This window comes from Protopterus annectens, chromosome 9.part0 (genome assembly GCF_019279795.1).
Source record: "Protopterus annectens isolate FY-2018-M chromosome 9.part0, PAN1.0, whole genome shotgun sequence".
Classification (NCBI taxonomy): Eukaryota; Metazoa; Chordata; order Ceratodontiformes; family Protopteridae; genus Protopterus; species Protopterus annectens.
In genome coordinates, this window is record NC_056743.1 from 4,181,785 (window position 1) to 4,209,365 (window position 27,581).

Sequence of the window (27,581 nt, forward strand, 5' to 3'; positions counted from 1 at the left end):
TGGTCCTTCCCAGGGTTTTTGCTTTCTGTAGAACCTTGGGTATCAACGGGATTGGTGGAAATGCATAGAGGAGACCTGGAGGCCAATCGTGTACGAGTGCGTCCCTTGGGGCTTCTCCCGGAGGGGGAACCAGGGAAAAGTAGCTTCTGCATTTCGTGTTCATGTGACTGGCAAAGAGGTTGCAGCAAGGCAGGCCTCACCTGCAGAATATCCTTTCCGATATTCCTTTCTTGAGGGACCACTCGTGGGGCAACAAGACTGCACTGCTCAGCTTGTCTGCTATCATGTTGGATTTCCCTGGGATGTGCGTTGCCAACAGAAAGCACTGGGTGGAAACAGCTCACTGCCATACTCTGAGAGCCTCACGACAAAGGGTGTAAGACCTGGTTCCTCCTTGTTTGTTCAAATACCAGACCACTGACCTGTTGTCCGTCTGAATGGCAATCGTACCCAGAGAGAGAGTCCTAAAAGTACTTCAATGCCAAAAGTACTGCTCTCATCCCCAGGACATTGATATACAGATGTGTCTCTTGATCGGTCCATGTTCTTTGGGTTGTCTTTCCCTGAAATGCCCCCCCCCCCCAATCAGGGAAGCATCCGTGGTCACTGTGACCGCTGAAGGGGGTAGCACAAATGGGCAGCCTGTCGTAACATGAAGTGAGGTCAACCACTATTGAAGATCCTTTTTGCAGGAGTTTGGGATCATTATAGTGTGAGACATGGGCAGCTCTTGGTAAGACCATTGAGTGAACAACATCCATTGTAGTATCCACATGTGCATATGAGCTAGTGGTATGGCTAAAATTGCTGCTATCATGCCTAATAATTTCAGAACTTCTGAAGCTGGTGCTCTGTCATTTGATATCAAAGCTAACATGCTGATGAAGAAGAAAGACTTTCTATTGGAAGCCTTATTTTGGTGGTGGTGGTATCCATCTCTGCCCTGATAAAAACTATATGCTACAATGGCGACAAGGCAGTTTTTCTGAGTTGATTGTAATGCCCAGTTGATTGCAGAGTGACAGAGTGGACTCCCTGGCTTGAATGAGTTGATGTCTGGTGGTGGCAGTAAGGAGCCAATCATCTAGGTATGGAAACACCTGGAATCCTAGGCGCCTCAGGTGAGCTGTGACCACTGCCATGCATTTGGTGAACACTCTGGGGGCTGTAGTGAGACCAAAGGGCAGGGCTCGAAACTGGTAATGATTGGCTCCCAACCGTAAGCACAGATGATCCCTGGATGGCCTGGCCATTATGTGGTAGTACACATTCTTGAGATCTGTCGAGCACATCCAACTGTCTTTAACTAAGAAGGGAAGTATAGACTGAAGCGTGACCATCCAGAACTTCTTTCTTTACATATTTATTCAGTCTGCTGAGGACCAATATGGGTGTCTAGTCCCCCTTCTTCTTTGGAACCAGAAAGAATCTTGAGAAAGTTACGGATTCCTGTCTGGTCATCTGGGACTGGTTGGATGACTCTCTGTGTTAGCAACGTTTGGACCTCTATTGTTGCTTGTTCCCCGTAACTGGGTGGAACGTCCAGGATTTTTATTGTGGGTGGAGGGAGTGTGGCGAATGGGATGAAGTATCCTCTGGAAATGATGCTTTGTACCCAGCTGTCTTGTGCTGTTTTGAGCCAGGCATCTGGATACAAAGATAAGCAATCCCCAACTGCCTCCAGAGCAGGACAGTCGGACCTCCTTTTACGAGTGCTGGTAGGGCTGCCTAGAGAAGTGATCTCTGTCACCGTGGTGTTGCAGACCCCGTCTACCGTGAGGGTGACATCTTCCATCATTGCCCCCTCCTCTGCCTTTGGGGGGGGGGGTTCACCATGTGTGTCCTGAAAGGCTTCTTGGGCTTTTCGGAACCACATTTTTCCTCCACTTTGACCTTTAGGGTAGGGTCGGGTAGAGGTGGAAAAACGGACCCCGACAGCAGGCAGAGTCTTTCCATCCTGTTCACACCTGGTTAAGGTTTCCTTCACTTTAGGCCCAAAAAGGGACGAGCCATCAAAGGGAGTATTCACAAAGGAAGATTTGATGGGCTCTACGAAGGAACACAAGCGCATCCAGGAGTGTCTTCTAAGAGCAACTCCTGTACCTGCTGCCCCACTCATTCCATCAGCTGCATGAGAGATGAGACTCATGGATGTGTTTACTATAGAATTGAGGTTGGCAAGCTGGGCGGCAACTTTGTCGGAAGTGTCTGCAGCTACTGTACCCTGAAGAGTATCTCCTAGCTCCTTAAAGGGATCTCTTTGTAACCTGGTAAAATGGGTTAAATAGTTGAACGAACAAAGAGAAAAGGTCGCTGAACTAAACATGCACTTCCTATATCTATCCATGATCCTGGAGTCCCTGTTAGGAGGATGGATAGACCAAGAAGTCTCAGACATTTCCTTTTTGGTGGCTGCAGCCACCACCATGGCATCAACTGGAACACCTTTTGTTAAAAATGATTTGTCAAGGGGACAGAAATTAATTTATTAGGCCTCTGGACCAGCTCCATAGTATCAGGAGACTCCCACGCCCTTCATGAGACCAGCTCATCGAAGGGCTGAGACCCGAAAGCCTTCAGGACAACTGACTCATCCTCAGTAGGGCTTTTGGACTGTCAGTCACCCCTCTGCTCAAGGATTTCAAGTATCTCAGCAAATGAGATATCTTCAGAGGGGGGGGGACTGTGAGGACCCTTCAGACTCATCTAAGTCAGTATCTGATGTTAGAGACTCCTGAGGGGAGTCTATGTTTCTGCTTACACAATCTCTTCCTGGGAACCTCATCAGTGGGAGCTTCTGGTTAGGTCTAGGAAGAGCAAGGGCCACCCAATGGGGCTTCCTGAGGCTCTGGGTCTCTACGCTTGGTCATGATGTGTGAGGCAGAAGCAGACAGGTGCTTTAGGGGAGGAGGAAGCCAGACCTGAGGTCAAGGTTGTCCTGGGAGACGTGACTCTCCTCATGGCATCAAAAGCACCTCTGCTCCGATGCGAGGGAACAGATGGATCTGAAGAAAACGTCGACACTCCCGACACCGGGACAGTGGGCTCAGAACCAGAGGTAGGAGCTGAGCTCATCCAAGCCGAAGCCCCAAGAGGCAGTCCCCGAACCGACAAGTCTGGTCCGACTATCCTCCCTGGATCCGACTAGAGTGCTGGCTCCTAGAGTCCTCGATCGGCAGAGAGGATGTCAGAGTGCACAGAGCCGAAGACACTGGAGCAGGTGTCTGCTCCGAGGGTTCCACTATCAACAGGTCCAGCTCCGAAGGACCATCATGGCTCTGAGGAGGAATAGTTTGAGCTGGTGCAAGGGTCTTTGGCTCCGAAGCCATTTGGGTCAAAGCCGATAAAATTTTTGCCAAGGCCAGTGCTGATAACAGCTTCTTCATCACATAATCCACATCCAGATCTGACAGACTGATAGAGGACTGAGAAGAGTGCACCGAAGTTGGTACCGACTGTAGTGATGGACTCTTGGGAGCTTCGGACACTGATTCCAAGACCGGGGATCGGCTGCAAAAGGAAAAGACTGTTGGTTCCTATGGCAGTGGAACCGAAGTCGAAGATTTCTTAGAGTCCGAAGTCTTGGGAGACTTTGAGGACTTTTTGGATCCATCTTGGTCACTCAAAGCTTCTTGAAGTGACGGATCTGAAGTAATTGACTTTATTCATTCTGCACGTATAGGTATACGGATCCGATTCGGATCTGAGCCGGCAAAACTCTTCAAGCATCAGCTCTGAGCTCCAAGCCCTCTCCCTTACCTATATTACATCACTTTCTGCTATCTATCCCCAGATTTTGTTTGCCGCTCTGAGTCAGCATCATGGTCTCTGAGGTCTAAGCAAGGTGGTAAGGTTTTTTTTGGTCTTTTTGTGTTAGTTGAGTGTGAATACCTTTCCCTTTTTTCCTCCCTTTGCGTTCGTTCGTCGTGTTAGTTGTTATAACTAACTTTTATTTTTTTTTGTGTGTTTTTTGTTTGTGATTCTGGTTTCCCGCCTAGGCCCAATCCCTGTTAGAGTGTGTGTGTGTGAGTGGGCCGTTAGGGCTTTTACTGTTTCTACTATGGCTGAACAGCCTAAGGTTCTTTTTAAGAAGTGCACAGAGTGTGGTCACAAGCTCTCACCAGCCGATGGCCACACTCTGTGTGTTCAGTGTTTAGGGGTCGCCCATCTGTCTGTATCTTGCGACATTTGTTCAGGCTTTAACCCTAGGGCTTTGAAGGATCGCCGGGCTAAGCTTGTGACTACGGGTCTGCTACCTGCTTCTGTCCTAGAGTCTGCCTCACTTTCCTCCCCAGCCAGTGACACTGTGCAGGCAGGGACTCAACCTCCCGTCAGGCCTGCTTCATCGGAGTCGTCCCAGAGAGGTGGGGACAGAAGGGATAAGGAGAGGCGCCACAAGGAAAGGGACAGGCCCAGAAAAAGATCACCAGACAGGGAGTCTTTCTCCAACGCCTCTTCAAAGGCACCCAGGTCTTGTTCTCCTCTGCTCCGCTCTCCCCATTTCTCGCCTGAGCCATCGGAGCTGAGGCACTCCCCTCAGATCCGGCCCAGACCTGAGTCAGTTGCTTCCTCCAGGTCGACTTGGAGTGTCTCCGACCTGGATATGGACAGGCTGATGACGAGGTTCATCCAGAACCAGATTCAGATGGGGGTCTTGCCAGGGCCCTCTCCCATTGGAGAGGGTCCTCCTTCAACTATGTTCCACCCTATTGCTCCTTCCCCAATACGACCTGACGCTTCGGGGTTCTCTGGTCCGAGACCTTTCGGAGCTGTTGGGTCGGCGCCAATGGTTTTTGTTTCCTCGACGCCGGCCATCACCTTGAGTTCCTCTGATCCGATCTCGGATCCAGGAGACACTCTGAGCCATGGTTGGGGGTGTCTGACCCGAGGGTCGAGATCTCGCTTTTTCGGATCCCATCCTCTGTGCCCGGACTACCCCTCTGTCAGCTCCGATCCCTGCTTCGGTGCCGGGGAGAGCCTCTTCCTTACGTTCTGCGGAGGTGTGCTCTTCATCGACGTTCGGGGCAGTGGAAAAGGGTTCTCTCCCAGGGGTTTAGACCACATCTCCTCTACTCGGATCCTACCCAGACCCCTCTGATTTTGGATTCTGCTCCCATTACCCTGTCTCAGGGACAGCCCATGCCAAAGCAACCCCAAGGTTGTTCCCCTCAGGGAACCCCCAAGGCTTACGAATTCTCTCCAGAGAGTCCCACTGGAGAGGAACCTCGTAAGCTTGTGTAAGAGTAGGAACTTGGACTCTACTGAGTCCATTACCACTGATACGGACTTGGAGGAAGGAGAGGGTTCCCCCAGATCACCTTCCGAGGACGTCTCATTCGGAGACATTATGGAGATCCTCCGCCAAAGTGGAGGTTGGTCAGCTCCCAAACCCTCTGCGAATGAGTCCATATTCCTGGAGGCCTTTGGCGTGGGCCCATCTACTTCGTGGGTCTCCCCTCAAGCGGACCCTTTGGTGGACCTCGTCACCACTAGGGTGTAGAGCCTATACCCAAAAGGCCAGACAAAATTTGTTCCCTGCCGTCAGACAGGCAGGCATGGTCCAAAGGAGCCTCGGTAGACGCTTTGGTGGTTGCAGCTGCCACAAAGAAGGAACTGGCACAAGAGAGTTCCTCGGTTCATCCACCAGAGTGTCCAGGTCGATGGATCGTTTTGGGAAGCTCATGTACTCTGTGACATTTTCTATCCGTGCACTGAATTACTTGGCACATGTCATCTGACTGCAGTGAGACCTTATGTTGGAACTGAGTCATCCCCAGAGTCTCCGTCGCAACAGGACAAGCAATCTTTCACTGCGAAGATGACTACACTGAAATCAGTGACAAATACCTCTGTGTCTCCTCTCTCATGCTATGGAGGGAGCCGCTAGAGTTGCTGGTACAGGCGTTGCCTTGAGGCATCACGCCTGGATCAGACTGTGTCAATTTGTGGACCCCTTTAAGGTGTCTTTCATTAATGCCCCTTTTGATGGATCATCCCTCTTTGGGAAGACTGTGAGACACTAACCCAGAGTGAGAAGGACAGAAAGACTTTGTCAGCCGTCGGAATCCGCTTCTCTAACACCCAGAGGTCCTATTCCAGGAACCAAAAGGGGCAAAAGAAGATGTGGTTCCGGAAATCAGTCCTTTCATGACACTCAGGAATACTCGTCCCCCAGGGGCAGAGGGGACAAGACTGATGCCGTCCCAGAGGCAGAGGGGGTCCCAGAAACTTCGGGTCTAGGGAACCTTTTTCCGACAGACCCGCACAGCAACCCTGAGGGGTTGTCCGGCTGCTCTACTCTGGAGGCAGTTGGGGGAAGATTTTCCTTGCATCCAGCGGCATGGGAGTCCATTACTGCAGACTGCTGGGTGTTGAGCATCATATCCAGAGGATATTTTATCCCCTTCATTTCATGTCCCATAACTCCAGCATGCCTTCCAAATGTTCCACCCGCTCACAGGGAGGCTGCAGCCTTAGAGGTTTCAAAGCTGCTGCAAAAACGAGCCATCGAGCCGGTCCCCCCAGATCAATCCGGATCAGGCATCTACTCCAGGTTCTTTTTAGTGTCAAAGAAGACAGGGGACCTCAGGCCCATTCTGGACCAGTCTATCCTCAACCTGTCTGTAGAGAAACAAAAATTCTGGACGGTCACTCTACAGTCCATTCTACCGTTTCTGGACGGTCACTCTACAGTCCATTCTACCGTTTGAGAGAATGTGACTGGATGTGCTTGTTAGACCTCCAGGACACTTACCATCACATCAAGGTCCACAGGAGCTCCAGGAGGTTTTTACGCTTCCGGCTAGAGGCCAGTCACTTTCAATTCAGAGCCCTACCCTTTGGTCTCACTCCAGGAGGTTTCTGCGCTTCCGGCTAGAGGCCAGTCATTTTCAATTCAGAGCCCTACCCTTTGGTCTCACCCCAGCCCCCAGGGTGCTCACCAAGGTTATGGCGGTTGTAGCGGCTCACCTGAGACTTCAGGGCATTCAGGTATTCCCCTACCTAGACGACTGGCACTTCGCTGCATCCACCAAACGTCTCGTGTCAGGCCCTACACTACTTCCTCGGTCTGGCTCATAAGTTAGGCATCACGATCAATATCAGCAAGTCCCACCTGGCTCCGGTTCAGATCATAGACTTCATCGGGGCACGGTTGGATTTGATTCAGTCAAAGATTTTTCTCACCCCGGAAAGGATAGAAAATCTCAGACTCCATGTATCGGCTCTCTTGGATCACTTGGTAGTCTCAGCAGCCGGTGTTCTCAGGGCCCTGGGTTCGATGGCAGCCGTAATCTCTATCCTCCCTCTTGCACGTCTTCACATGAGTCCTTCAGTGGAATCTAGCAGTTCAGTGGTCCTGGCTAGACCTTCCAATGAATTTCCACATCTGAATCAATCAGACATGCAGAATGTCACTCCAGTGGTGGCTTCAGTCAGCGGACATTTTTGCGGGGCTCTGCTTTTTAGCCCCTCCACCTCACGCCACGGTGACCATGGACGCTTCCCAGCTTGGGTGGGGGGGGGCACTTCCTGGGAAGGACGGTCCAGGGCACGTGGTCCCCCTCCAGAGACCAAGCTACACATCAATGTCCTGGAGATGAGGGCAGTGCTTTTAGCGTTGAGAGCCTTTCACCCTGTCCTACCTTTGGGGACGGTAGCCATTCAATCAGATAACATGTCTGTAGTCTGGTATATAAACAAACAGGGAGGGACCCGATCCTACCCCCTTTGTCGCGAGGCCATGAGGGTTTGGGAGTGGGCCATATCCACCAGCCGGTTTCTCATAGCAACGCACATCCCGGGACGGTCCAAAATTCTAGCGGACAGTCTCAGCAGGGCAATCCTTCTGCCTTGCGAGTGGTCTGTTAAACAATCAGTGGCGGAGAAGATCTTCCATGTTTGGGGTCACCCTTGCTGCGATCTCTTCGCATCTCCTTCCAACGCGAAGTGCAGCAACTTCTTCGCTCTTATCCCCCCTCCTGGGGATGTCCCCAGGGACGCTCTAGTCCATGCTTGGCCTCCCAGTCTACTGTATGCTTATCTCCCGCTACCTCTTATTCTGAAGTTCCTTCAGAGAGCTTGCCGGCTGCAGTGCAAAGTCATTCTCATAGCTCCCTTCTGGCCGCATTAAGTGTGGTTTCCCTTCCTATGGTCTCACCTGTTGGCTCCTCCATGGACTCTAGATCCATGCCCGGATCTGATTTCTCACCCGTCGGGCTTGCCCCTGCCCAACCTGGACAATCTCAAGCTGATGGTGTGGCTGCTCCAGTTCCCATGATCATCAGGACTCCCGGACTTTTGTCCCCTGTATTCTGGTAGCTTCTCTTACAGCCTCCACTAGGAAACTCTACAATAGCAAGTGGAGATGTTTTTGCGTTTGGGCCTCTCAGCGCAATCTGAATCCGTTTACAACCCCCGTTCCGGTCAATCTGGATTTTCTGGCCGATCTTTTTCGATCAGGCGCAAGTGCTTCTACCATCAAGGTTCAGCTGGCTGCCGTCTCTAATTTTCACATGGGTGAAAATAAGGTTGCTCTGGCTTCTGCCAAATTGTGTAAAGCTTTTCTGAAGGGCACCTTTTTATTGCGACCACCAGTTAAAGAAACGGTGCCCCCCTGGGATCTGACTTTAGTCCTTCAGGCTTTGACCTCTCCCCCCTTCGAGCCAGCCAGTTCAGTTCCGATGAAGTTTTTGTCGTGGAAGACTGCCTTCTTGGTCGCCATCACGTCAGCCAACAGAGTTTCTGAGTTGCAGCCTTTGTCCTCCTTGCCCCCCTATTTGGTTTTCCACAAGGATAGGGTTTTGCTGCGTACGAACCCTTCCTTTGGCGTCCTCAGCAGCCAGTATTAATCAAATCTATAAATTTGCCAGTCGTCTTCCCAAATTTCCAAAATAGAGATGAACGTAAGCTTCATTTATTGGATGTCCATAGACAGCTTCGTTTTTACCTCCATAGGACTAAACCCTTCCGGAAGTCGGATCAATTGTTTGTCTCCTTTTCAAAACCATTTTTGGGCAAAGCGGTTTCGAAAGTGTCCTTAGCAAGGTGGATCACACACTCTGTATTGCACAGGTTTATAAGGACAAAGATTTATCTCCTCCTGGTGTATTGAAGGCTCATTCCACTAGAGCAATGGCCACTTCTGCAGCCTTCTGGTCAAGAGTTTCGTTAGATGATATCTGTGCGGCAGCGACTTGGGCCAATTCGCACATGTTCATCTCTCATAAGTTGGATCTTATTTCTAGAGGGAGAGCATCCTTTGACTCTGCGGTGCTCAGGAATATCCTTCCATAAGGTCCTCCCAGGAATAATAATAGCTGGGGACTCTGTCCCATATGTGCAGAATGAATGAAGTCAACTACTTCAGATATAAAGAAGTTATGTTCTTACCATAGCTTTCCATCTGAGTAGTAGACTTCATTCTTCTGCACCTTCCCTCCCTCCATCCCCCTCACTTTCAGGTTTTTCCTGTTTAGGATTGTGGTTATGTTGCCACTTGTGTCAGCAAACTCAATCTGGGGATAGATAGGAGGAAGTGATGTAATATAGGTAAGGGAGGGGCTTGAAACTTGGAGCTGATGCTTGAAAAGTTTTGCTGGCTCGGATCCGTATACCCATATGTGCAGAAGAATGAAGTCTACTACTCAGATGGAACGTTATGGTAAGAACATAACTTCTTTTTTCAACAACCCTCTGTCTATATGTTTTCTTTTCCTTTCCTGCAGGACCCTTAAGGTGAAGGAATGACAAATAGCACAGCTGTCTTGCAAATGCAGGGCTCCTAGACAGTACACACAGTTTACATGGCTGGCTGTTACGACATCTTTTGGCCACACTTTGGGCACTTTTTGAAACCAGACTTGGGTTGCTTGTCTTGGTCAGCCATTGAAAGTCTGAGAGAACAATTACTGTCACCACAAAAATATCCAAACAATTATCTACCAAAAAGCCTTAATAAAATCAGGCTAAGTCATACACACACAAATGCAAATGTACTATTAAAGTGACAGAAAAAGCCTTTGCTGTCACCAGTAACTGTCTGAAAACACAAATGAGCAGACTATGCCCAAAAAAGGGGGATAGCTGCTAAGATGCAACACACTGTCTAAATATTTTAGTTCAGACAAATTTACTGTTAACTACAAAAAACTCTAACAGTAAAAATAGAATCAAGCCTTTTCTAATCTAAACACACCACACAGCAAAAAATATACGCTATGTAAGTAATTGGCCAAAATATCTGACAAAAGGTCACTCACTTAAACGCACACTATTACTTGGCAAAAAGTTTTAAACTAGGCCTAAAACAAGAGGCCAGCAAGAAATTTTTAAATCACACTAAGGGAATGGACTAAAATGTAGAAAAACACACACTAGAAAGCTGTAACAGCTTTATAAACTATCTAAATATAAGTAATAATAATAAAAACGGTTTTACTGGCCCGAGCTAATGCAGAATCTCTGCTCTATTGCAGCGGCAAACTAGATCTGGGTTTAACTCTAGGTGCGTCATCGGATAGGGACTTTGCCTCGAGCTACTTGAAGACCCCGAGCTTTGCAGTTGGCCAACTCGGAGCCGAGGGATCGGCTCCAAACTCATCAGTAAAGAATGAACGGCGAGATGGAACAACTTCACATCTCTACTTATCTATTTGCAACTCACATTCCAAGATCAGGTATTAAGAGAAACATACCTTATACATAAAAATAACATACATATAAAGAGACTGACTTTTTAACTAAAATCACTTTCGGCTAACTAATGCAATGAAGCCTTCATCAGGTGTGTGACAAGAAGTAAAATCATATATATAGATAGAGAAGTAAAAAGAGTTAACTAGATTGATGCAAGAAAAACCATAGCTTTATAACCGTAAACATTGTCTAACTACAGCACTATAAATGTAAATATATATCTGTATAAACATGTCTAATATATATTAGTGTGTATAAATACGAAGTTATTTATAGCTCAAAAAAATGTTTAGAAAAAATATTTCCTTAACTAGGATTTAGTATGACCTAATCAGTGGTAGTGTGTGGGGGTGGGTACTTGCTGTTCTAAAATGCACTTTTACGACCCTGTTTATATAGTTGGCATTGAGTAGATGGGTTTAACAGTAAACAATACATATATTTTTCACACCTACTTCTAAAGCAGAGTAGTAGTTGAGGAGGAGCAACTGATCTGTGATGTATAGCAATAAGGAGCCTGTAGTAGTAGTTGCTTATTCTAGATATTTATAGCAATTTTATTGTATACTGCATGCTTGTACTGTATCTTATAGCTATTGGCTCACTTGTGATGAACATTTTTGTAGTGTTTTTTCCCTCCCCCCTCCTTATTGGAATCTTGTCTTTATACCTGCTGGCCTTGCACTTGCCCGCCCCTACTCTAAATTTGATCTTGGACACTCCTCCCAGTCTAGTGTCATTAGCTCATTCTACCTAATACAGAGAGAACATCTGAGAAGGCCAACCCACTTAGTTTCTTTCCTTCTGTTCCTCCTTTCATCCTTTCCTTAAAAAAAAAAATTGCCTGAATCTCTTTGTGTTTTGACTGTGCTTCTCAAACATTTTGGAAATATAGAGTATATTTTAGTGCATTTATTAAAACTGTATTTGCCGTAATATTGCTACAACTAAAGTGCTCTAGGTTGCACTGCATCTGAATTGTTTGTGCATTTTAGCTGCTTTTCTGTATATGTAGACTAGCTACTTATTCTACTGTATTACTGCCTCTTAAATCGTTTTTCAGTTGTGCACTTGCTTTGCTTCATTTAAAAAGTTTTAAATTGCTAATTTTGTAGAGTTTTAATTGTATTTACTGTTTTGGGCTCCACACTCGAGTGAATTAGCCTTTTCTGTGTTTGTTTAGTGTATAATTGCATTGTTTAGCCTGTAATATATACTATCTTGTTGGCTCGTTTCCCTCCTTTCCTAGCTAGTATAGCCCAGATCCTAGGCTTTGCTGGTTTCAGAACTTGAAATATTTTCTGTGTTTAGAGCTATCCAGACCTTGCTGTGGTAGAGGAAAGTCCTACTGCTTACCAGTGGGAGAGGGGTGGTTTCCAGCTCTGAAATTGTAATTTTAGCCTGATTTCTATCCCTTTCAACTCTCTGGTTTAAAAATGCATGTTTTTGCACATTTTTCGCATTGTGCAGCACCACAGGGCTACTGTTAAACTAGTCCAGGTGTGAAAAAGTCTGCTCTTCAAATTTTCCCTTAGAACTAGCTGGTTTCTCAGTAGTTGCACTAAAATCTGAATCCCTGTGACTAGCACTTGCTCTAGAATCTGCTGGAAAGCACTAGAAAGCCTTAAACTGATACAAGCACTCAACTCTCCTTGTTATTAAGGAGAAATTAATCGTAGGCACTAAGCCTATAATTGCAAAGTATGTTGCAAAGGTAAGGGAAAACAGCTCTTGTACTTTACAAAAAAGCACCTAAACAGGCATGTCCAAGGGTCAGCTTCCGGTGATTTCTCCTATCCACCTGGTGAATCTGGGCATAGTGTGGGGCAATGCAGCAACTGCCTCATGTACACAGACAACCCTCTCCTCCTACCATCCAACACTGCAACCTGCGAGAGATGCACTTGCATAGCCAAACTGGAAGCAAAGCTCTTTCCAGCCAAGATTGTGCTAGACAGTCAAGAGGGGAAGGTTAACACCTGCACTACACCTCAAGCAACACATAGCCCTTCAAAACCCACACCATCAACACCCACACATAGCAACACCAAACCCACATATGCGGAGGCCCTTAACATTAACCTGCCCAAGCAGCAAGGACCTCCGAAGCTGAAACGCAAACAAACACCAGTCACAACCAAAGTGACACCCAGCTCACAACACCAGTGTGCCACACAACAGCAGCCCCTAAGGCAAGACAACGTACCCAACACTTTAGTCATAGGTGACTCTATAGTCAGGCACACTGATGTCCCACTCACTAGGCTGAACAAAGAAAAAATTACAGTCAGCTGCCTGTCTGGTGCCAGGATCCACCACATAAAGCATGCACTCAAGTCACTCCACAACAAGTACAAATACGACTCTGTCATTGTCCATGTTGGAGTAAATGACTTGAGACGTACCTCACTGGACTACATGAAAAGAGACATGGAAGAGCGCTCGGATCATGTGGCCCAGACAGGTATGACCCTAGCCCTGAGTAGCATCCTGCCTTCACCCAGAATGATACCACAGTATAAGGACAAAAAGATTGACTTCAGTAATTGGCTAAGCATCTGGTGTCATTCAAAGGGGATTCAGTATCTGTCTGCCTAGGACAACATGATCAACAAAACCACGATGCTTTGCCAGAGATGGTCTGCACCTGTCACCCCTGAGATTCAGGTTACTGGCTAAAGCTGTTGCCACCCTTATAGTGCCTTTTTTAGGCAAGGTTCAAAGGACAAAACTACCAATGTAACAGATACAAGCATGCAAAATCTGAAGGTGGTGCTACTCAATGCTAGAAGTCTAAACCTCAAAATGCACTCTCTCGAGGCACTCCTAAATATGGAGAACATAGATATCTGTGCAGTAACTGAGACCTGGTTCAAGGCTCCAGAAAGCACCCCTGCAATACCAGGCTACAACTCTTACCACACTTTTCGGCCACCAAACAAAGACCAAAACACTAAAGGTGGAGGAGTGTCTATATTCGCCAAGAATATTCACACCTCCAGGCTAGTTGCCCAACACACTGCATCTGAAATTCTCCAGGTGCAACTAACACTAGATAAGACTGCAATCCAAATTGTAGCTTGCTACAGACCCCCCCTACCATGCCCCAAGATTCTCACTACACCTTTCTAAACATACTGGAAAATATTAAGATCCAACCAAACACCCTAATACTGGGTGATTTCAACTACCCTGCCATTAACTTGGAAAACTACCCTGGTACCAACACCTTTTCCCAACGGTTCTTGGAATTCATAAATTCCAATGCCCTGGATCAACTAATCCATTGTTCCACCAGGGGCTCCAATATCCTAGACCTGGTCATTACCAACAGTGGAGATGCTCCACACAGTGGTCACCCCCTCATTGGTCAGGTCTAACCATTAGTAAATCACCCTTGACATCCACATCCCATCCCCACCCCACCCCCCCAGTAAGGAAACGTCTGTAAAAAAACTTCTCCAAAGCCAACTTCATGCTACTCAATTCAGAAGTTACAAACTTCATGGCACCCATGCAGACAGGAGCTGAACATTTGAATGCTGAATCCTGCACTAAGGCACTGTATGAGCACATCCACTCGTGCATGAATCGTGCCATCCCAAATAGAGCCAAGACGCTCTCCTCCAAAAAAAGGAAGTCAGTCTGGTAGTCCTCTGCCATAAACTATACAACAGAAGTAAGAAACTGTTGCAGAAAAGAGGAAAATCCTAGGATGCAAAAAACTCCCTTACCAGCCTCAGTAAAAAGCGGAGATACCTCATAAAATCCTCCAAAGCTAGTTACAAAAATAAAATTGCCAAAGTTTCCAAAGACAACCACAAGGCATTCTATAGTTATGTCAAGAATCTAAATGGCAATGCTCAGATATGCTCTGAGCTACAACAGAATGGCATTAAATATACTGATCCCAAGGATATTGCCAGCATCCTGGCAGATCGATTTAGTGCCAACTTCACTCCCCTCTCACCCCCTAAAGGTCCCATCTCAATACCAAAAGATTGCCAAATTCCGGTAATCACGGCCACACAGGTAGAAAACCACACTCTCCAAAGCTAAGAATACAACATCCATGGGACCGGATGACATCCCGGGCTGTGTACTATATGAACTACAAAATGAACTGGCACCTCACCTAAGTATCATGTTTAATCATAGCCTCACCTCAGGCTTCGTGCTCACTGAGTGGCACACAGCTACAGTTATGCCACTCCACAAGGGGGGGGAACCACCTTGGATCCCGGGAACTACTGTCCCATCAGTCTGACTAGCCTGATCTGCAAGGGCGTGGAACGCATTATCATGGAACTTATAAACAGACATCGGTAACCTTCAAACACTGGACCCCACCCAGTTTGGGTTTGTGAAGGGCCGAACTTCTCTGCTGAACCTGATTGACTTCTTCGAATCAGTCTCCAGAGCTGTGGACGAGGGTAAGGCGGTCCACACAGCCTATCTGGACCTCGCCACGGCCTTCGACACCATCCCCCACTCTGGAATCATAGATAAATTTACTAAGCTGGGCATAAATCCCTACGTCACTTGATGGGTTGCCAACTGGCTTACTGACAGAACCCAGACTGTAAAAGTAGCCGACTCCAAATCCAGCTCCAGACAAGTGGAGTACCTCAGGGTTCAGTCCTGGGACCACTCTTGTTTGGCATCTTCTTCTCTGAAGTACAGGCCAGCACTAAGGGACTCTGGTTAACAAAAGTGTGCAGATGACTGCAAACTGGGAGCAATTATTGAATCCCCAAATGATGTGGATATTCTACAAAAGGGCCTTACAGAAACAGATGCTTGGTGCCAGAGCCATGGGCTCAAGCTTAATACCAAGAAATGTCTAGTTAGCCCCTTTGGGAAAAACTATGTACCCATGAATTACCACATAGGTGGCACACTAAACACAAAGTGTGATGAGAGACTTAGGGGCACAGGTGTCCAGTGGTCTCGCCTTCGATAACCACATTGCCACAACAGTCAGGAAATCCTTCCATGTGGCTTTTCATCCAGAAAAAAAGGAGGTTATTGTCCCACTGTACTCATCACTCATTAGTCCCATTATAGAGTACAACGTCATTTTGGTATGTACCTCACAAGACTTCTGCAACAGCTGGAAAGGCCACAGAAATACCTCACTAAAAGAATCACAGGCCTAAAGCAGATGCCCTATGCTGACCGTCTTTTAAAAAAAAAAAAAAAAAAAACCTCCAGCTGTACTCTGTGGCATTATAGTCTAGTCAGAGGCAATCTCTGCTTAACATACAAGGCCATGTCAAACCCTGAGCTGTTGAACATGCTCCACTTAAAGAAATCCCATTCCCTCAGAGCTACATGCTCCAGGGATCTAAACCTTGTCATCACAATGAACAAAACATGCTGGTGGGATAGGTTCCTGACCCAGAGACTCCCCATACTCTGGAATAGACTGCCCATACATGTCAAGCAGAGCACCTCCTTGGCCTTCTTCAAAAGGAACCTTGACGATTGAATGGGAGGTAGGAAATTCACCCCAGGGATCATGTCAGTCGCCCTGCTAGACAGAGGTCCAGGGAAGTAAATATTGTGGGAAGAAATATCCAGGGAATAGGTATGGCTAGGCTTGTAGACCCTAGCCTAGTAACAACCTATGAACCTATAAAGTCTATAAAAGCTGTTATGTTTAACATTGTAAAATATTTAATTTTTGTTACTGAGGCACACTTGTCTGTGACGAATAAAGGCTTGTTGCTTTAACACTACCCGTTTCTCATGATTTTGGGGAATAATTGACTGAGCTCATCAAGAAGTTTTAAGACTACTAGTTTGTTTTTTTTATCTTGTATACTAGGCTCACGCTGCCTGTATTACACCTTCCAAGGTGCAAGATAGCAGTGCATATGGAAGGAAAGAAACTACTGCTGAAAAAAAAAAAAAAACTAGAGGCTTGGAATGACAGAAATGAGCAAACTGAAATGTCACGATTTACTGTTGAGACCACTCCAGCGATCAGCTGTCATGGCACAGATTGTATGTTTGGCGCAAGTAAATATGCATTCTTTAAGATAATTGTGGTATTTTTGCATATCTTCATTTTTCATGTTTTACTTAACACATTTTCTTTTTCTTTCAGATCAGCTCACTGCTGAATGTTGTGCCTGATTTAAAAATTCGTGCTGAGAAGTCAGAACTCTTATTTTAAGGCAGTGTATGAAGAAAAGGCACAGAGTGGTATTGTGTTGTAGTGTAAAAGCCCACACAAGATCAGAGGAAAGAGTAACTTGCACATTTGTGATGGCGGTAGACTGTTGTGTAGCCCACAATGAAAAATGAGAGCTAGTTAGCAGGTCACCGTCAAAGTAAGAGTGGATATCACAGGACTGAAGTTAACAAATGTGACTGCATGCAAATGCAGTGTTGTATACAACATTATAATGCATTATCGGTTGTAAAACACTGTTCGGTTATACTTAAATGTCAGATGTCAAAACGTGTCCAGTACATTGTAAGAATCAGCATGATGTCACAAGACTGATATGGGATGTTTGCTGTTTGATCAAAGCGCTTCCAGTACATTGTAAGAATCAGCATGATGTCACAAGACCGATATGGGATGTTTGCTGTTTGATCAAAGCGCTTCCAGTACATTGTAAGAATCAGCATGATGTTACAAGACTGATATGGGATGTTTGCTGTTTGACTGGAAAATGTGAAAGTCATTTTAACAAGATTCTTTACACAGAATGTAACACGAGTCTGAGGGTAACATATAACATCAGAGTAATGCTTGTTTTTCTCCCAACATTTAAAGTAAGTTTGTAAAATTCTGTTTTGACTTCAACAACCACAGTATATTTCTGAAACAATAGAATCTTGGTGGTGCTTTATTTTTCTGTCTGAACGTGGTAACACAGGATGATAGTCTGGCTGTCTGTATTCTGAACAGCATTGCTGACACTTTTATTGCATTTTGCACATGTTTTGTTTGCTGAACAACCAGTTATTGGCACAGCACTAACATTAGGGTGTTAAGGCTGGATAATCTAACTTGACACTGGTCTGTGTAACGATTTTTAGTGAGACAGTGAGTTAATCATTTGTAGGTGACACTTTATGTGGCTGTAGGTAGCAGTGTTAGAATATTTCTAGCTGGAGGCAAATGTGTTCAAAAAGCTGATTCATCTAGTCTGGTAATAGCTAATAGATGCCTTGTATGTGTGGCATTTCAGTGAAAGTGTCTCTCTTTTGTAAAACTTCAAAGTTACCAGACAGGAGTCATAAGAGACTTTCAGGTTTGCATAATTTAATTTCACTTTTCAGCCACCTTTTTTCCCCAGTCGTTTTTCTTTTTTTTAACAGTATCAATGCAAGCAGAGTTTTTACTAATGAAAATAAATTCTGCAGAGCGTTTAATGTAAAGTGTCGTAATTTGTGTATGTTCCTGTGCCTAAAACATAACTTTCACTTTTTTGTACAAGCTTTGTGGTACTGTAGCACTTTGGAGGAGAAGCCAAAAGGACTTGACTCGTATTGGTATATTTTTTTCTATACAGTCTCGTCTTTGGATGTATCTTGCTATCATTCAGATGAACATATACTAATTTCTGCAATGACACATTTAGCTGTTCCTGTTTTTCACATAATATACTTTGTTTTGCTTGGCAGTAGATAATAGTTTACCTGTTCTTATGCTGTGCTCTGAAGAAAATCGATAGAAGGGTAAGTGATTTCTGATAGCCATTATGTGCCTGCAAATTTTGGTGATCTTGTTTCAGTTTATCCAAAGACAGGGGTATTTGTATGCTGACATCTAGTTTTATCTGAAAGAAATGCAATGGTTTTAACTTTTAGCAATATTAAGATCACCATTTGATGTTTAGAGAGTGAGTGTAGTAGTGCAGTGTTTGGGACTGCCAAGCACGCAGCCCAAATATGTTCGAGCGCTAGTCACTATTTGTAGACATAGTACAAGACAAGTTATTTTACTTTCTTCTGTCTAAAGATGCACCAAGCAGAAAAGGCTTGATTTACTTTGTTAAAAAAAATGTGAAATAAAAATACGCAGTCTAAATTATTTGACTGGCTGCATTCAAGTAAAGTCGTAATTGAAATTTTCACATAACTGAACACCTGGGGAAACTTTTTTGAATTTGTGACTGCCTCAGCGTACAGTGGATCATGTAGTACCTACTTTCAGTATGTGTGCTACTAATGTTGAATTGATCTGTCAGTCAAGCAACAGGTTACCAGTTCAGTGCAAAATTTTTTTAGTGCATGGAGCAGCATTATTATGCTCCAATGTCAGGAGAAAAATAAACTTGTTAACTTAAGTGGCATCTGTGTTGCAGGACCCTGTCATAACAGTGCTTAGGGGATGTGTAAATGATGTCCTTTCATACCCCTGTTGCAGAATTCTTCACTAAAGGGACTCCCTCCCATGGGTATCACAATGTTCGACCAGTATACCAAAGCCTTAAGATTTTAAAGATGTCGTACATCACAATTATACTCATGGCGTAGGGCATAAAGGTGATGTATGGATGTATATACCTCAGAACTTTGCCGCCAGTCTGGATGCCATCTTCAGTCACTGGTCTACACGCTCCTTAGTCTGTGTTGATTACCAAGCCATTTTTCAGATAAGTGCCCCATTTTTTTTCTTTATTCTTTTTGTTGATTTGCAAGTTTACATGTCATCCAGAGAGGGAAAATGTCAGCGTGGGAGACAGATTCCCATAAGGACCATCACAAGCAGTTTGTTTTGTTTGGGTGCTTCTGATGACCGTATTAAGTGCTCAGTTTGTCAAATGTTTGTCCCTAAGACCCCTGCGTAGAGCCACTCCTTGTTTGTATACCTAGAGAACCAACATCAACAAGTTGTTGATGCAGGATGGTATGGTGGAATCCTCCCATCCCGAAAGTCAGCAGTCGGCTAAGATGACTACCAAGAAAGTTGGGTTGGATTTGGCTGCTGTACCTCCTCCTGTGGATGTCTCTCTCTAGGGTGGTGAAAGCCCAGAGGATCATCTGGCTGTTCCATTGGATTCCTCTGCCTGGACAGTATCGGATGCTGGCATGGATCTGAATTCTCACACATCCTCGAAGGCTGTGCAGATGTCTATTACGGCTGTTGAGAGGGAAACTTGGTTGATCATTTTCAGAGGGACCAAAAGTTCTGCAGATTCTTGGTTAGGAAGTGATTCCCACTGCATTGATTGTTTGCAAGGATCTGAACCTCCTAAGGTCTTTAGGGCTGACGTCCCTTTGAAGAAGAAACAGAAAACAAAACACATATCTCCTCAGTGTGAATGGCAGGATTTTACCCAGGGGTTGTTTAATGTACTCATGGTCTTAAAGCCTCCCCACGGAGTTTGTCACTGTTCCCCCTTAGTTTTCTGCTTCACTCAAGAGGCCTAGGGTGGAGGATTCTTTGAATGAGGACTTGGATTTGGAGGAAGAGTCCTTTGCATACTCCTCTGTCTGATTCCTTCTCCATTGGACTTTGATTCTAAGGAGGAAGAGTCCATTAGCCCAGATTCTCCATTTGAGGAACTCTGGGGATGTGCTCTCTCATATGATGGAATTCTTTAAAGGGATTGTTCTTAGGTTTTTGACATCCAGAAAAAGTACTATGTAATCCTCCAGATGGAGTCTAAGCCTTTTGCTGTTCCTCTAATCCTGGCTGCCCTGGCTTCTGATTCCCAATCTCTAGCCCTTTTAAAAGGTGCCTCATGACTAAGTTTGTGTACAAATTCCCCTGCGCTGACCCTACTGCCTTCTACTAAACTGCTTCCTTCTGATGATGACAGTAGGGCTATGGAACGGTTGGGCAAAAAGGTATATACTGCTGCTGCCTTGACCTTTTGGGCTATTAATTATCAGATTCGTATGACAAGATGGCTCTTAACCTGGGAGTCCTGAGTAAGAAACGCTATCTTTGACCTTATTTTTTATTTTACAGTTGTTGACCAGATTTGTCCAACTGGGCTGATGGCCCTTTTTCAGCAGAGGCCTGGGGAGAAAAGCTCCACAGTTATTTTACAAGCAAAGCATATACTTAAGGTACAAAAAGCCAAAACATTTGGATAAAATAAACACCAGAAAAAATTAATTGTACAACATATTTATAATGTTCAAATACAATTTCTATAATGTGCAGAGTATTGAAATTAAATTTTCATTAAGAAGCAAGTAAAACACTGATTAGAGATAGGGGTGTGACTGAATTGTACCATATTGAGATATCTTAAATTAAAGGCGACTCAGTGAGAAAAAAATAGTAAAATAAGTGATGAGAGTAGGAGTATGGTAAATAGAAGGGACAATGAGGGTGGGAGTATGGTAAATAGAAGGGACAATGAGGGTGGGAGTATGGTTAGATTGAGTGGGAAGTGAGACGTGCAACTGAGGCAGAAATTTTGATCACTGGAAGAAGGCAGAGAAGTGCTGCACTAGGAATAGGTAAGTAAATGGGCTGTGGTGGGCGAGTACAGTGGCATGACCATTGACTGCTTACATATTCTTGTGGCAGATTTAAATTCCTTAGCATTGTTGAGAGTTTTTTCCCATGGGAGTTTGTTCCATGATTTGGCTGGATTATAGCTGTAAAGGTTACTGCCAGTTTTATTGTTTGGCTGATGGATTTGTAGTAGGTCTTAGACTGAGCTTCGAAGAGTCCTTGAAGGAGTGTAGTAGGGGATCAAGGAAGTGTAGTTCAGGACAGAAGGAGGGTTGATATAATATGGAGTGGATTACCAGGAGCTGGGGAGCTGATGGGAAAATTTCAGCCAGTGTAATATTTTTAGTGAGACAGTGATGAGATTTTATAATTTTGGTTTGCAGCAAATATATAGTTATATATAGATTCTAACTTCTTGATGAGTGATGAGTTAAGGTTTGTGGGGATTTGGGAGCTGTACAGTTAAACTTGGTAGTAGATAAGCATGTGAGAGGGATATCCTTGCTTTGTTAGTGAGGAACTTTTTGTTTTGGTACAAGAGGCCCAGTTTTTGGTGAGTTTTCCTGATACAGTTAACATGTAGGTTGAATTTTAATTAGTCATCAGTTATGACACCAAGTAGTTTAGTGGAAGGTTCAACCGTGATAGGTGTATTGTTGAGAGAGGGTATGGAGAAGATGGATTTAAGGTTTAGATTTTTGGGAAGGAAAAGTAAGAGTTTAGTTGTATTTGGATTCCGTATAAGCTGGTAATTGCCGAGCCAGGTTTCGACTGAGTGAGTGAAATTAGGTCTGTGGAGTTGTCAGCAATAGTGATTACTGTAGAGTCGTCAGCATATTGGACAAGTGATGACTGTGGGCAAGATGAATAGAGTGGGTTAGTGAAGATATTGAAAAGTAATGGGCTGAGAATAGAGACTTGGGGAACTCCAGTTTTTACAGGCAGAGGGGGAGAGAGAGCCGAGAGCCATTTTACTGATTGTCGATCAGAGAGGTAGCTAGAAAACCATTCAATAGTTGAGGTTAGTCAGTTTGCTTAGGAGGAGAGAGTGAGAGACTGTGTTGAAAGGTTTTGAAAAATCAAGGAATAAACAGGAGACCAATTTGTTGTCTCTAGCTTCAGAGATACTGTTAATGAAGGATAGAAGGGCAGTTAGTACTGTATTTTGGGCGAAAACCATGTTGAGTAGGGGTGAGTAGATTTTGTTGTAGTACGTGGTGCATGACCTGCTTGTGTGTACACTTTTCTAGGATTTTTGAGAGGGGTGAGTGGATGGCAGTAGGTCTGAAATTTGAGATATTTGTGGAGTTACTGCCTTTATGTATAGTTAGTGTAGATGTCCTTCCAAATAGAGAGAGCTTTAGATTCAGAAATGCAACAGTTTATGAGAATTGATACAGGAAGAGCCAGAGTTTCCTGCTACTTGAAAAAAAGGGAAGAATGTTGTCAACTTATGGAGAAAAGAGTTTTAGTTTGCAGAGTAGAGATTTGATGTAGCTGGTGGGTACAGGTTTAAGGGAAAAAGTACTGGAGTTTGGAAAGGGTGAAGGGTTGAGAGGGCTTACAGTGCTGGTAGTTGAAGAGTTAGAAGGTAACATCTTTTTGATAGATTCAGTGAAGTGGGAATTGAGAATTGTTGCAGTTTCTTGTGTTTTTGTAGGGCAGAGGTTTGGAGATTAGGGGATGCCAGGGCAGAGGATTTGGTTGATTGCATGCCAAAATTTAGAAGGATTAGATTTTTGAGCTGTAGGTGGGTTTTAATAGAAATCGTTTTTGTCTTTATTGATGTGATTTTTTTGTCATGTTTCTAAGTTCTTTGCATTTTTGTAGGTGGATAGGTAATTTGGATTTTACCTATATTTTCCACATTCTGTCCCTGGATTTCATCAAGTTGCGAGTGGCTTTAGATAACCAAGGAGATGTATTGGATTTTGTATGCACAGGGCGGGTAGTTGCTAGCGAGTTAAGAATATTTAGGAAGGTAGAGTTAAGAGCATGCTATGTCATCTTAAGGGCAACTGGGTCAAAGTCCAGGTAATTTTGGAGAGGAATGTATTAAAAGTTTTCAGTTGAAAGTTTGTTAGCCTGCAACAAGTAATGTATCTGTGAGGGCTGGGAGAATAGATTCATAGATTATTACTAGACTAACTGCCCTCCTGGACCATTTTAAGCCTAGCCAATTACCCCTGTGAGAAACAAACCCTGCACCTTGTGTAAGGTAAGCACCTTAACCATTATGCCACACTCCCACCCATGTGAAATAAATCTGAGAACTTTTACAGGAAGTGATCACTTATGGAGTCTGGTAGGGTTGAGGGGTTATGATAGTTGAGTGGGTTGGAAACTAATATCCAGTCTATAAGAGAAGCAGAGTTTTGAGGTTTATTGGCATTGGGTAGGTGTGGAGATTAGTTGTGTAAAGCCATGCAAGTTTATAGATAGGTTAGGGTTTGGTGAGCATAGAGAGAGACAATTTATATTAATGTCACAGAGGAGGATGACTTCATTATGTATGTGTTGAGAGAGGTAGGAGAGAATGCTTTCAGGTATGGGGATGTTGTCCCCTGGTGGAATGTAAATCGCTGCTATGGTGATTGTAATATAACTGTTAAGTTTAAGGTTGGCAGTCAGGATTTTAGCAGGTAGGAAGGATGGGATTTATTTGTCGAGAGGTGAAAGAGTAAGGTGATTGGAGTAGGCAATGGCAACTCCTCCACCCTTTTGGCAGTCAAGTTTTAGTATGTTATATCCAGGAGGGAGAATGACTTTATCAGGAATATGAGGCTTTAGCCAAGTTTGTGAGGGTGATGTCAGGGGAGTGATTTGCTAGCCAGGCATGGAGTTCACTAACTTTAGTATACTTCTTATATTCATTGAGTAGAAAGATTTTTTTTTTTTGGAGGAGTAGGTTGACCCGAGTGTGGGGAAGTAGAAAAGTTGAACACCAAAAAATGTGTGTATACCAGGCAGTAAAGATCCCGAACGTAAAACACAAACTGGAACTAGCAAAAAACACTCCAAGACCACTAAGACTTCAGAGACCGATCCTTTATTAAAATGTAAGCGTTTTCATGGCCACAACACGGCACTTCATCAGACATGAAACAAATAAATCACGGGCTCAATATATACTATAATCAAAATGAATTAGTATGAAATAATTAAACAATTAATGAATCAATTTACGTTCCTTTAAAAAAGGTTTTAAAGGTACAAATGTGTTTAATCCAGGATTTTTATGTGCTTGTTAACTTCATTATCCACATACTCTCGGATTTCTCTATAATATTGTTAAAATCTCCACGTCTGTTACTAAAATTAAAACACTGTAATACTAAAAACTCAAAAGAATGATCACTAAATCTATGAATGTGCTTAAATAAAGCACTATCATGTCATGATTTCTAATGTATCCAACATGCTCTAAAATTCTTTCTTTTAACATCCTAGTTGTTTTACCAATATAGAAGCTTTCGCACTTGGTGCAGGAAGCAAGATACACCAAACATTTTGTAGTGCAATCAGCATAACATCTAGGAATAAAAGTAAACCCATTACATGGGTGTGTGAATATCTTTACATCTGGTATATATTGACACGCTAAACAATTCCTACATTTAAATGTACCTTTTCTATCAGAAATGGAAGTAGCATTCGTCCTTTTACCATAACAAAGCTGTCTTAAGAGAAATCCCATTTTTGAAACAGAAATGAGGTTCATCTCCTACAACATCAAAAATGGTATCGTATGTCAATATAGGCCAATTCCTACGTGTAACATCACATACAGTTCCCGCATCACTTGAAAAAGTAATAACAGGTCTTAAATCATTTTTATGTTTACTAGAGGAATGCAGGTAAAGCATGTCTACTAGAAAAATAAGGTCTAGCTGACCCAGTCCTATCTATAGAAGTCTCTTAATACAAGGTCCATCTCACTAACAGAGTATCCATGTGTTAAGAACTCAGTCTTCATGGTACTAAGTGTCCCTAAATCTATCATTATCAGTATTCAATCTAGAAGCTCGACAAACTTGATTTTTAGTAATGTTCTTAAAAACATGAGAAGGATGCATACTACGATGAAGCAATGTATTTTTCCTGCAAGGCTTCCTGTACATAGAAGTCTGTAGATTTTCACCATCTTTAAATAGATGAACATCTAAAAAGTTAATCTCAGTTTCTTGGACATTGACTAAATTTTAGAAACTCTGTAGTAGACTCTAGGTAGCAAATAAAATTCCACAGTTCCACAATAGTCCCATCCCACAAAAGAAAAATATCGTCCACAAACCTCCTATAAAATTTAAGGTAGGGACAAAATTCATGTTCAACAAACACAAATTCATCTTCCCAATTAGCCATTACTAGATTGGTGTAGCTATTGGCACAAGAAGTGCCCATAGCCACGCCAATCTTCTGCAAATGCAATTGTTAAACAAAAATGAGATGCAACAGTGTGCAGCAGAGAAATATATCATGTGTAAAATCACTGTGCTTATGGAGAAATAGTCTAACTGCTTCAACACCTTCCATATTTGGAATAACTGTATAAAGTGTATTAACATCCAACGTAACTAGTGAAAAACTAGAGACATCATGTATAGAACAAAAGTCATATAAATCAGATAAAAAATGTTAAGTATCACGTAGGATAGTACCCACTCTATCAACTGAACCTCTAAGCTTATGTTCTACATATATCGAAAGAGGTTCAGTAAGCCATCCATTTCCTGTAACATTGGGTCGTAATGGAGGATCTACGCTATCCTTATGAATTTTCGGTAACCCGTATGTCAGAGGAAGGAGAAGGTGCTCAACACTAAAATAATTATACAAATCTAAATCAATTAACCTATTAATTAGCAAATCATATAACTCATCACAAACATACTGAATAAGTCTGTCTAACGAAGCAGGCTGTAATTTAGCGTACACAAGTTCATCTGATAGCATTGTGAACATTTTATCATACATTTTTGTCAAAAACCACAGTCCCTCCTCCTTAATCAGCAGGTCTAATCTGTAAAATAACATTTTCTTTTAAAGCTTTCAAAGCTCTATATTCAACTGGTGTTAGATTCATAAAATTCCTTTTCTTAGTCTTATTGCCCACGGGTTCCCTATTCAGAGTAAACAAATAACGTTCACACTTATTCAAGAACAACTCAATAGAAGGTAAAAGGCTAGGGCCAAAAGTGCTAGGTTTCTTATAAGCACATGAACTAGTACTATTATTAGGATAAATAACTTTTAGCATCAAATTACGAGCAAATAGTTTAAGTTCAAACATAGTGTCTATGAAGTCGGCTTGAGTAGCAGGTATAAAAGAAAGTCCTCGATTGAGTACACAAACCTGTTTAAGTTCAGTGGAGGACAAGTTAAACTCTAGGGTTTCCTTAGCTGCTTCGGTGTGTACCTCTTGTCCGGTTCTTTGTCGAGGGATAATTTTCTCTTCCTTTTGTCGCACCACACAGGGCCGTCTTTGGGCCCTGGTAGCACAGGAAAAGAATCAACAGAGCACAACAGTGATGCTGACTTTAGCACAGCTCCAGCACGCTCATGTTCTTCTATAGCAGATGTAGTTGCAGATTCTGTAGCGGAAACCACATCACCTGTAGTGGACGGTATTCCATTCACATGTGGAGAAGGAGCTAAACCAGGCTCCAAACTATTAAGTGAACCAATAACTTGATTAACAGTCTGTACAGGACCATCCTTATTAATGGAACAACCACCCTCTGTCATAGCCTGCATAGTATAACTTGATTAACAGTCTGTACAGGACCATCCTTATTAATGGAACAACCACCCTCTGTCATAGCCTGCATAGTATAACTTGATTAACAGTCTGTACAGGACCATCCTTATTAATGGAACAACCACCCTCTGTCATAGCCTGCATAGTATAACTTGATTAACAGTCTGTACAGGACCATCCTTATTAATGGAACAACCCCCCTCTCTCATAGCCTGCATAGTATAACTTAATTAACAGTCTGTACAGGACCATCCTTATTAATGGAACAACCACCCTCTGTCATAGCCTGCATAGTACTGTTTAGTATGGTGGCACTTAGTACCATGAAGACTGAGTTCTTAATACGTGGATATTCAATTAGTGAGATGGACCTTGTATTAAGAGACTTCTATAGATAGGACTGGGTCAGCTAGACCTTATTTTTCTAGTAGACATGCTTTACCTGCATCCTCTAGTAAACATAAAAATGATTTTTTAAGACCTGTTATTACTTTTTCAAGTGATGTGGGAACTGTATGTGATGTTACACGTAGGAATTGGCCTATATTGACATCTGATAATACTATTTTTGATGTAGGGGATGAACCTCATTTCGGTTTCAAAAATGGGATTTCTCTTAAAAGACAGCTTTGTTATGGTAAAAGGACGAATGCTACTTCCATTTCTGATAGAAAAGGGGCATTTAAA

General features: G+C 43.6%; 1 protein-coding gene across 4 annotated transcripts in view; it reads left to right on the forward strand.

Annotated features, from left to right (window-relative positions):
* Positions 1–17,542, forward strand: part of LTO1 (LTO1 maturation factor of ABCE1) — a 601,160-nt gene extending 583,618 nt beyond the window's left edge. For 2 of the 4 annotated variants that reach the window (XR_006366191.1, XR_006366189.1), the window contains exons 5-6: positions 16,526–16,719; positions 16,808–17,542. Coding sequence is in view for 1 of the 4 variants with exons in the window: in XM_044082516.1 (XP_043938451.1) it covers positions 16,808–16,876 (69 nt within the window). In the remaining 3 variants the exon portion in view is untranslated. The remainder of the gene's footprint in view (positions 1–16,525; positions 16,720–16,807) is intronic. The other 2 variants (XR_006366190.1, XM_044082516.1) reach the window with 2 other exon arrangements.
* Positions 17,543–27,581: the final 10,039 nt, after the last annotated feature.